At 28.1% G+C, this 12,500-nt stretch overlaps 1 protein-coding gene across 26 annotated transcripts in view; it reads left to right on the forward strand.

Annotated features, from left to right (window-relative positions):
- The window catches only part of cac (calcium voltage-gated channel subunit cacophony), a 132,577-nt gene that overhangs the window by 100,824 nt on the left and 19,253 nt on the right, over positions 1–12,500 (forward strand). For 19 of the 26 annotated variants that reach the window (XM_085657406.1, XM_085657426.1, XM_085657403.1 and 16 more), the window contains 8 exons: positions 2,679–2,762; positions 4,357–4,404; positions 5,554–5,670; positions 6,138–6,203; positions 8,975–9,066; positions 10,357–10,841; positions 11,503–11,607; positions 11,810–11,913. In XM_085657406.1, the coding sequence (XP_085513532.1) occupies positions 2,679–2,762; positions 4,357–4,404; positions 5,554–5,670; positions 6,138–6,203; positions 8,975–9,066; positions 10,357–10,841; positions 11,503–11,607; positions 11,810–11,913 (1,101 nt within the window). Of the gene's footprint in view, positions 1–2,678; positions 2,763–4,356; positions 4,405–5,553; positions 5,671–6,137; positions 6,204–6,762; positions 6,855–8,974; positions 9,067–10,356; positions 10,842–11,502; positions 11,608–11,809; positions 11,914–12,500 lie in introns of all 26 variants that reach the window. The other 7 variants (XM_085657409.1, XM_085657419.1, XM_085657421.1 and 4 more) reach the window with 2 other exon arrangements.

Raw genomic sequence — 12,500 nt, forward strand, 5'->3', positions numbered from 1 at the left:
CCCTCCTTTTTCTCATTGAGTGCATCCTTAAACTCATCGCCTTCGGATGCAAGGTATAAACAAGCCTCTTAATCATTCAAATCTTCACTGTTTTAATTCACACGCAATTATATCTCTATTTTATATATATATATATATATATATATATATATATATATATACATATATATATATTTTTATTTTTATATAACGATTTTCTATATATACATATATGTATGCATCTATGTATGTATGTATGTATGTATGTATGTATATGTATGTGTCTAAAACGTGCACGCACATACACACACAAACATACACATATATATATATATATATGTATAACTCGGTTATATATGTATGTACATAAAATAGTATCGGGGTTAGCACGATTATTAACAATTAATGTTTAATTATTACAATCGATAGGTGATCGTACTTTGACGAGGTCGAATGGGATCGATTTGAAAAAAAAAAAAAAGAAAAAATAAAACTGGTGGAGAGGGAGGAAAACTGATGATAAAAAAAAAAAAAAAAAGAAAAAAAGATAAAGAAAAATAGAAAAATAGCACGCATCGATCGGCGTCGATCGTAAAGCAAAACGATGCACGATCCGATCGTGGCCCATATAATAAATATATCGTATATTTTTCTATTAATTGTCTGCCGTTGAAATATCCGAAACGAGTAAATCGAAATCGATATATTGTGCCGAAAGATCGAGATCGAGTGTGTAACAAGTTGAACGCCAGAAAAAAAGGAGAAATTATTTTTCATATATACTTAAGTCAATCAAATTATTTGCCGATAGTTAATCATTAAGATTATTTACGATAGTAATAGAATTAGAAATAGAGACCCTTTTTTTTTATCTCGCTTGTCCTTAATTAGATTACTTAGTTTAATTATAACGTCTAATCAAGTTCTTTATTTAATATGACGTATGTACTTTTCTCGTTAAAAGAGGAAAATAGAAGAAGAGAAAAAAACAAAAAAAGAAAAAAAAAGAAAAAAAAAAGAAAAGAAAACGGAAAGAAAGAAGAGAAAAAATGAAACAAAATAAAAGGCCTATTTTTCTGGTGTGAACGTGCATAAAAAAAAAAGAAAAAAAAGAAAAAAAAAGAATGTGAAAAAAATACAAAAAAAAAAAAAAAAAAAGAAAAAAGGAAAAAGAAATTCGCGTATTTCTACCTCTCTCTCTAGTTTGCTTTCTATTACCGGCATGCTCCCGTAGATCATTTCTTTAAAAAAGATCCCATCACTTATTACTATTATTATTATTATTATTATTATTACTATTTTTATTATCATCATCATCATCATCATCATCATCATCATCATCATCATCATTATTATTATTATTATTACTATTATTATTATTATTATTATTATTATTATTATTATTATTATTATTATTATTATTATTATTATTATTATTGTTGTTGTTGTTATTATCATCATTATTACTATTATCATTTTATTATTAATATTATTAATATTAATATTATTATTATTATTATTATTATTGTTATTATTATTTTCATGATTATTATGATTATTATTATATATACTTCAGTCGAGATCATCGATCACTAGTGCGTACGATTACAGTATTATCATACAATCACTTTATATATATATATAAAAAAAAACCGCATCTTTTAGTCTAATTTTGTTAATGTGTACTACGATATTTCAAAAGATGCATGGAGGAAGGAAAGATTTTTGCAAATGTATTGGAGTAATGGGGGGAAAAAAAAAGAGAAAGAAATATATATATATATACACATATATATTTCTTTTTTTTTCTTTCTTCTTTTTTTTTTTTTTTTTTTTTTTGTAATTACAAATAATCATCGAAATTGACCAAGAGATGCGGAAAATTTTTCTCATTTTACACATCTCTAGGAAAAGCACCTAATCACACACAACCGAATTACATCGGTAATTAGATTAATTAGTACGACACACGCTCGTGTGAGGCCTCACCTTACTTATTTTACACGTACGTACTAACACGTGCACGCACTTACACATACACAAACACACTACACACAAGAGAAAAATAATACACGCACATATTTACACACAAAACATAGATATACACCAGTCGCGTGAATTATAAATGGAAAAGAAAAAAGAAACAAAAAAAAAGAAAAAAGAAAAAAGAAAAGAAACGAAAGAAAATAAAGTAAAGAAAAGCGAAAAAGCCGTAAAGAGAAAAAAAAGAAAAAGAAGATGAAAAAGTTATATATTATAAAAAATATTCGCGTCTATTATAATAAATTATAAATTATTTTTCCACGAAATCGCGCTCCTTTACATATATTTTTTCCACGAAATCGAAATAGGCGTAATTTATCGATCGATAATAGCCCTTACATATATACATACATAAACACGAAACATCACGATGAACGTTCCGAAGGTTCCTCTCAATATTTTTGTTTTTTTTTTCTTCTTTTGTTCTCACAATAACATTTCAACCGAGATTCTCGTAAGTATAATACTACTAAGAAAAATACGTTTTAGTATCGTGGAAGCTTCGGAACGATCAACAGTGTTCTCGATCGTTTTCTAATACTCAATTAAATGTGATACTAATATATATATATATATATATATATATATTTATATATATATATCTATATATACAATATATTTATTTATTTAATTTGATTATATCCTCTCGACGTTAGAACTTCTTCAAGGATTCTTGGAACACGTTCGACTTCATTACGGTGATCGGCAGCATCGTGGACGCACTTGTCATCGAATTCGGGGTAAGTAGAGCTTTGAAATATATTAGATATTATTTAAATAATATAAATTAAGATACATATTCTCTCTCTCTCTCTCTCTCTCTCTCTCTCTCTCTCTCTCTCTCTCTCTCTCTCTCTCTCTCTCCCACTCTCTATCTCTATCTATCTATCTATATATCTTTTTCATGGAGAATCTTTAAAAGTATCTAAAGATATATGTCGATTATTAATACGAAAGTGGCCTAAGTAAAATATATATATATATATATATATATATATATATATATATATTTATACACATATATGCATATATATATAAATAGTACGTTTTCTTTTATTTTATATGTATAAGGTGTAATGTATAATATAGTTCGATAAGATGCGAAAGAAATGATAACGTATTAAAATTAAAACAAAAAAAAAAAAAAAAGAAAAAAAGAAGAGAAAAAACAGAAAAAAAATCTTTGATATTTCAATACATTTAGGCTATTTTCATTATTATCGAGCATAATATTACATTGTTCGAATTTTGATTCGATTGCAATTTTATCGATTTTCACGTGGATTTCGTATAATCCATTGCTTCGTGTACGCCTATCACGAGCCCTTTTCTCCTAAGATATAAATCTCTTCAATCGATTTAACGATTTTCTTAATTATATACAAATATATTAATGTAATACGTAATATATTAACGTTACGTTACAATAATAATAAACGTTAAATCATTTGTCAATTTGGACAAAAGGGCAAGATTATTGCATTATTTCCAGTAAACCCTTTTGCTGCTCCTTGTCGATATTTAAAAATATTTCAATGCTAGCAAAAGAGCAAAGTTAAAGCCGATTTAAAATGATGCCTTTTGTATATTCCTATTTTCTTTCTTTATCCCAGCCGTATACGCTGCATTTGTACGCTACATAAGTATATAAATACATAATAATAATATATCTCTCATCGTTCATTGATACGTTAACGACAACAATATGAAAACATTTACAAATATACATATACACAATTATTATTACGCATTTCAACACATAATTATTTGTAACGATTGTTAAACGTTGCGATTTGAATATATATATATATAAAAAAAAAAGAAAAAAAGAAAAAAAGAAAAAAAGAAAAAAGAAAAAGAAAAAGAAAAAAAAAAGAAAGAAGAAAGAAAGAAAGAAAGAAAGAAAGAAAAAAAAGAAGAAGAATAAAAAGGTTAAAATCTTAAGTTAATTAAATAGTAAATTGATCAATTCAATATATATATATATATAGATACATATATATTTCTTAAATCCAGTAGATTTTTATACATCGTCATATCAATATCTAGTAAGTAATTTGCTTGCTCGGTAATAGCCAGTATCGCCAGTCTATTGCGTATCTTCCTGTACTTTGTTCAAGAGATAAAAAAAAAAAAAAAAAGAAAAAAAAAAAAAAAAAACAAAAAGAAAAAGAAAAAAGAAGAGAAAAAAAAATTGGAACACACGCTAGAGCTTTTGTGTTGTAAAGGCCAGAAAGTTAAATGATCAGTGTATGTACGTTTTGAATAATTGTAAAAAAGGATACGAACGATAAAAGATAATAATTATCGCAACGTTCAATATTTCTGTAATAGGAGCGGTTTTCGAGTGTGCCAAGTGGTGGCCAGCTAAGCGAAAAGAAGGTATCAATTAATTCGTATATTATTTGCATCATTCAATATAATATTGACCATCGGATCGGTTCTCTATATTATAATTGTATATTATATATATATATATATACCTATCTCTTTTTATAAGCTATATTAACCTCTTTTACTATCTTGTTCACTATAATACCTCTATATAGCATAAGCAAGAGAAAAAAAAAACCACATACAACTATATTTTTACATGTATTACACACTTATCCCCCTTTTTTATCTACATTTTACATCTTCATTCATATCATTATACATATGTACATACATACATACATACATACATACATATGCATATATATATATATACATACATACATATATATACTTACGTATACATATATTCGTACGTATTTTTTTAAATACTTCATGATCGTTATCATTAATTATTATCATCATCATCATTCATCATCATTCATCATCATTCATCATTATTATTAACATGAAAGCCACGATAAAATATAATGGCGGCTATCGGTGCAGCAAAGACGGAAGAGAGGAAAAATATGAAATAAATATAAACAATATACGTGTATTATATTATCTTCTCTTCTCGGTCGCGGCAAAGGGGTTGTAACGGTAATTAATTAAGATAACAATTAATTAGTTTACTCATTAGTGATCGTACTTTCGTCGAGGTGAAAGAATGCGTGCGATTGACAATAGTTGTTCGTCCGATGTTGTTACACCTCGTAGAAAGTGGAAAAAGTAATTTCATTGTTGTAAATAGAGAAAAAAAAAAAAAAGAGAAATGAAAGAAAGAAAAGAATCGAAAGAAACGAGGAAGTTAAAAAAGAAAAGAAAAAAAAGAAGAAGAAGAAGAAAAAGAAGAAGAAAAATTAATGGAATAAAAGAAAGAAAAAAAGAAATTAAATTAAATAAATAAGAGAAGAAAAAATAAAAAGCATAAAAACAATTCCTTTTTTTTAAAAAATAGCTTCGTTCGTGCATTGTTTTGGCTATCGAGCAAAGGTGAGATTATCGATCGAATATATTATAGATCATCGAACGAACGATCCGTTCTTTTCTTGTTGGTCGACGTTGTACGCACGAAGCTACGTTTAACCATTTAGAACGTTTAAAGATGGACAATCCTTTTGGGTTAAGTGCAATTTCCTTTGTCCCCTGCAGGAGAATTTCATCAACGTCGGCTTTCTTAGGCTCTTTCGTGCCGCCAGACTGATCAAGCTGCTACGACAGGGATACACGATACGAATTTTACTCTGGACCTTCGTGCAATCCTTCAAAGTACGTATATATATATATATATAGATATACGTATAGGTAAAGTACCTGAAAATGAATAAATTATCATCGTAATTTTATTAAAATCGTCATTAAGGTATTACAAATTCAACAAAAAAAAAAAAAGAAAAAAAAAAAAAAAAGAAAAATAATTGATAACATCGATATTAATCCTAATCGTGCGCATCTTCAAAATAATGTCAAATTGTGCGCATCTTCAAAATAATTTCAAATTGTGCGCATCTTCAAAATAATTTCAAGCTGTGCACTTAAATAATATTTAATCGAGGAAAAAAAAACTTTAAGAATAAAATTTCATATAGATATGAATTTTGAAACGATATCACACGATATGATAATAATTGTTGAGTTAATTTTCCGTTCTTTCTTTCTTTTTTTTCTTTTTTTTTCTTTTTTTTTTTTTTTTGTTTTTCTTTTCTTTTCTTCTTATTATTATTATTTTCTTTCAGGCCTTGCCTTACGTTTGTCTCCTCATCGCGATGCTCTTTTTCATCTACGCCATCATCGGTATGCAGGTACGAAAGAACGTGTCCTCTCTCTTTTCTCCTTCTTCTCGCGCGTTTTGCAACATACTGGGACCAATCTTATATAGGATATATGTACATTTTATACATATATATATATACTTATTAACTTAATTTACTTATTTATTACACGATTTGTCGGACCGATCAATTAATTTTATCAAGTAGATATATATATATACATACATATATAAATATATATATATATATATATATATGTACGTATATATATATAGTTAGGTTGATATGATAGGGGGATAAAAAAAAGAAAAGAGATATACTTGACTCGATTGATAGGATAACTACGTGTTGGTTTTTATTTTGTTTTTTTTTTCCCTATGTATTCAGTTCGTCATTTTGTGAGAAATGCACTCAAAATGCAAAAGGTATGATTATATCGTTCCGTTAGTTTTTTTTTTTTTTTTTTTTATAATAAACCAAAAAAAAGAGAAAAAAAGACAAGAAAAAGAAAAAAAAAGAAAGAAAAGGGATTGAGTTAAATGACATTGAAGTTTGGTGATAATTAGTGATTGAGAAATTCCGTTGTCAGGTCTTTGGAAATATATCGAACGATCCAGGAACATCGATCGATGATCACAACAACTTTCAGTCCTTCTTCGCCGGTCTTATGTTGCTTTTTCGGTGAGTCGAGCAGCTAAATACACTGCAGGTTCGAGGATAAGAGAAATCTTGAGGGATTTTCAACGACCAATCGAATCGAACGATTCGATTAATTGTTTCCTTTAGTCGAGGAGAGAGAGAGAGAGAGAGAGAGAGAGAGAGAGAAAGAAACAAAAAAAAAACAAAGAAGTAAGGAAAAAAGAAAAAAGAAAAAAAAAATAAAACCAAAGAAAACTAGAAAACGAAGGGGATCGTTAAAAAATTTCTTTATTTTTTTCCATTTCGAGACGAGAGATATTAACGCGTGAAATTTTATTCGTATAATGAAAAGAAAAAAAGAAAAAAAAAAAACCCCCCGTTTGAATATTCGTCGACGAATCGAACAATTTTAACGATACGTATCCATTCGAAAACATTACACGTGATCTTTCGCGATGTTTAACGAACGACGATCAATTAAAAAGATCGTATCTCGATATTATATCATCGAATCTTTTTAATATAAATCGAATATTGAAAATTTGCTTTGATAATTTTTATAAAGATTTAATCGAGTAACATTTTTGTTCTCTTACGTTTCTACGTCTTCTTCCTCTTTGTTTTTCTTCTTCTTCCTCCTTCCTTCCTTCCTTTCTTTCTTTCTTTCTTTCTGCCTTCTTTTTCTTTTTTCTTTTCTCTTCTTTCTTTTTCGTTTTTACGAGGTTCGAAAAACATCGCGAAATATATCGCGTGACGGCAGAGAACGACGTCGTAATAAAAGGTACGAAAAAAAAAAGGGGAGGGGGGCGGAAGGGCGGTGAAAGTTTTTTGGTCGTCGTAAAAAGAAAAAAAAAAAAAAAAGAAAAAGGAAAGGAAGAAAAAGAAACGAATAAATCGAAAAATAAAGAAAAAAAATAAAAAAAATAAAAAAAATAAAAAAAAGGAAACAAGAAACAAAAAGATTTATAGAGAACGAGAGTATATTGGGCTGCTAGCATGAGGTTTCACGAGAGTAAGCTGCTCGACGTGTCAAGTTGTTGTAACCCCCGCAATTAGCTGTCCCATAGAGAGTTGGTCCCATAGTAATGCTTGCGTTATAGCTTTGGCGTCGACGATAATAACATATTTCATAAGCTCGAAAGAATCCTTCCGAGATATATCGAATTCATGAAAAAAATTTACAACGAAGTTATAATCGATAACAAATATTTTTTTTTAGAATCATGCGATTCTTTCGAGTACATGAGTATATGTATATGTATGTATATATATATATATATATATATATATATATATATGTATATACATATTATTTAGAAAGTAAAATACAAGTCTAACGTATATCATAGATCCCAATTAAATGTGGTAGATCAGTATACTTAGAAGGACTCTTTGTCGTAATTTACATTTATACACAAACAGATACACAATTACACCGACATTATAATATCACATATATATACATACATACATATATATATATATTTATATATATATATATATTTGTATGTATGTAGGATATAAATTAATACAATACGATTACTCGTTGGGTTTTAAATGATTATTTAACTTTACGTCTATTTACGTTTGATATCGTTCAAGCATTCCTAGATTAGTTCCTATTATCTCATCTCTACTTAGTAGTTTTTTACTTAAGGATCATAGCAGTCGAACAGAGAGACATTTTCGGTCATCCAGCGAGAGAAAATACAACCCGGAAGACGATATTAAGTCATTTACGTCTTTAAAAAAAAATTTATATATATATATATATGTATATAAAAAGAAAGAAAATTAGATTTGACTTTAATACGTATATATATATATATTCGATAAAATATATTTGATTACGTCAATTTTATCGTGGTTATTCTCGTAAACACGATAAAAGAAGAAAAGAAAAGAAAATAAATAAATAAAAGAAAGAACCGGAAAAAATAGAAAAGACGAAAAAAGAAAATGAAAAAAAACAAAAGACGAGAATTTGGAAAAGAAGTATGAGAGATTAAAAAAAAAAAAAAAGAAAAAAAACTAAAAAAAAAGAAAATAGTAACACAACAAAAGAGGCAAAGACAAAAGAAATAAAAATGAACGTCCGTGAATAAAAATGCTGCTATCGCCCTATTGGTTGCGGCTGGCTCACTTATTTCTGTGGGTCTCAGGTATTCGGTAACATCGAGCTGGGTGCTGACAGTTCTATTAACAAGCACAACAATTTCCAAAGCTTCATTCAAGGTCTGATGCTACTTTTTCGGTAAGTATCGTCAAAACGTAATCTCTATCACGTTTTATTGATTCTATCGATAGAATCGAATGTTATAAAATATAAATATTATGCACAACATGCACCTTATCTTTTTAACGCCACATCGATTCAATATCGATCCTTGAATAAAGGACAACGACACACGCATATGTATATATATATATTTTCTTTTTCTTTTTTTTTTTGTAATTTTCTTTTTTGATTGTTTTTTATATACATATATATATATATTTTTTGTTTTGTTTTGTTTTGTTTCTTTTTTAATTATACAAAATAATTCTTATTTCTTAGACATCAAAGAAGAATAAAAAAAAAAAAAATTAAATCCGAAGGGCAGAGTCACGCACATATCGGCAAATTCAAATAGAAACATCGAGTTTGATAGATTAGATGATAGATAATTAGATAATATATTATTATCTTATCGCTTTTGGTGTTGCTTTGTATCCTTGAATAAGATGCATGCTGTATCTATATATATATATATATTTATCTATATATATATATATATGTATATATATATTTAGATATTACGACGATATCAAGTAACTAATATTAAGTCGATTTTCTAAATAACATTCTAAATAACATCTTATCATAGAACAGAGAACGTCGTAATATCTTAACGTAAATATCCTTGCCAATATGAACCAAGTACGAAAGCTTAAACCTTCGATCTATTGAATTCAGATCTCTTGAATCCCTTCTATTATATTATATTATATTATATTATACGTGTAAATAAGAATTTTTTAAACAATTCTTTCGTTCTCCTTCTATTTCTTTCGAGGATACTCGAGAAGCAAAATAATACATTCTGATGATTTCTATCCTTGAATCATTTCATATACAAATACAGTATCTATGTAATAATAATAATAATAATAATAATAATAATAATAATAATAATAATAATAATAATAATAATAATATTTTAATCTCGTAGGTGTACGCGAAGAAGTTTAATAGATAAATATATCAAAAAAGAAAAAAAAGAAAAAAAAAAGAAAAGGAAAGGAAAAAAAAATAAAATAAAATTATCAATCACTATAATTTTGTTCCCTCGTATCTTCGAAGGATTTGAACTGATTTGCATGTCGTTAATAAAAAAAAAAAAAAAAAAAAAAAAAAGAATGTAAAAAGTAAAAAGTGAAGAAAGTAAAAACAAAAGAGAAAATAAAACTAAAAGAATATTCTCTTATCGCAAAGATATCATGATCGATTAGTATATAAAAGGAACGTTAATATTCGTCTAATATATTGAAATGTATCTCGTAGGTGTGCAACTGGAGAAGCTTGGCCGAACATCATGTTGGCCTGCATAAAGGGTCGACCTTGCGACGTTAAAGCAGGGAAACAGGAACCAGGTGGTTGCGGTTCTAATATCGCCTATGCCTACTTCGTCTCGTTCATCTTTTTCTGCTCGTTTTTAATGCTGAATCTTTTCGTCGCCGTTATAATGGACAATTTTGATTATTTAACGAGAGACTCGTCAATTCTCGGCGCGCATCATCTCGATGAATTCGTGCGAATATGGGCGGAATACGATCCAAAGGCAACCGGTAAGGTACTCTACAATGAGGTCTACGATATGCTTAAGGTTATGGATCCGCCATTGGGGTTTGGCCAAAAGTGTCCTAACAGGCTCGCTTACAAAAAACTCATTAGAATGAACATGCCCGTTGATTCTGACGGGAAGGTCAACTTTACAACAACGCTATTCGCACTGATACGAGAGGATCTTAGTATTAAAATGAGATGCGGTTAGTAATTCTTTTTATTTATTTATTTATTTTTTTTTTCTTCTTATCGTCATACCAATCTTATTCGTGATATATATATATATATATATATATATATATATGTATGTATGTATGAGTCGTTGATTTAAAAAAAAAAAATGGAGCAAGTCCATTTTATATTATCGCTAAATATTTAATGGTTCCCATTTGAATGGATTTAAAAATATGGATAAACAGTAATAGACTTATTCTTTATATTTTATATTATTTTATATTTTTTCATGATCTTATTTCATGTAAATTTAATATATAATAATGGCTATTCGTGTTAGATAAATAAAAAAAAAAAAGAAAAAAATCATAGTTTTGTTATGCAAGTTCCAAATGGACTTGTCTTACTTTTAATATCAATTGGCAATAAATATATCATTGTTGAAATAAATTATCAGTAACAAATTACTATTATAATTTATATTATAAATATTAAAAGATATTTATTGTCAATTAATTGAAAAGGATAAATTTTATGTTAATTCGTAATAAGAGAATTAGCTTTAATTATTTCTTTTTTTCTTTTTTTTTTTTCTTCATAAGAACTTGCCTCACTTTCAAAATCAACGACTCATATATATGTATATATATATATATTTTTTTTTTTCCTTTTACTGTTTATCTCTTACAGCCAATGAGATGAAACAAGCGAACGAGGAGCTCAGAGATACGATTCGTAGTATCTGGCCTCTGCAAGCGAAAAAGATGTTGGACCTTTTGATACCTAGAGACGAAGGCAAGTTTTCATCCTTGAAATTTTTTGATTCCGTATATACTTGCGTAAATGCATTTTCATTTTCGATGATTACTTTGAATATTTATTATATCTTCATGTCTTCTTTTTCTTTTTTTTTTCTTTTCTTATTATTGTTATTATTATTAATATTATTTTTTTTTTTGCTTTCTTCTTCTTTTTATCATTCGTCTTGTCATTTTAGAGGTAGGCAGAGGAAAGCTCACCGTCGGTAAGATATACGTCGCTCTCATGATTATTGAAAATTGGAAGACGACGAAGTTCGGTCGGGAAAAGCCATCCGGACAGGTAAGTCATTCATCGAACGCGTTTTAATTTAATCAACGTGTAAGAACGATAAATTTAAGTCTATTTGAAAGATCCTCGCCGTTCTTCAACTTCCGTTCGTCTTTAACGTACTTCCACTTGTCGTTTGCAACAACAACAAAAAAGAAAAAAAAAAGAAAAAAAAAAAAAAAGAAAGAAGAAGAAAATAAGAAAGAAAAAGAAAAACAAAGACAATATATTCTCGGAGATTCGATGGGATTAAATATAATCGTTCTTTGCCAAGTCGAATATTAAAATAAGACAATGGAAGTATTGTTTGAATACGATTATGGAAGATTCGATGAGGATCGGGTGGATCAAATTAAAAAGTGGATGTTTTTGTCGTTGGCTTTTTCGTGGTAGGATTTTCACACGGCCGGTTCGAGTAAAGATTTTTCAAATAGCGAATTTCCACCTAAATCCAAAGTAGCTCGATAGCAATCCAATTTTCAAACTGTTAGAACGCTCGAAATTCAATGTAAATTCGATCGTAAGTTTTTTCTTTTCTTTTTCCTCTTTTTCTTTTTTTCTTTTATTTTTGGGGGGTGGGGAGGGCGGGCGGGGAATTT

Source organism: Vespa mandarinia, chromosome 5, assembly GCF_050613455.1.
Source record: "Vespa mandarinia isolate Hongniang chromosome 5, ASM5061345v1, whole genome shotgun sequence".
Taxonomy (NCBI): domain Eukaryota; kingdom Metazoa; phylum Arthropoda; class Insecta; order Hymenoptera; family Vespidae; genus Vespa; species Vespa mandarinia.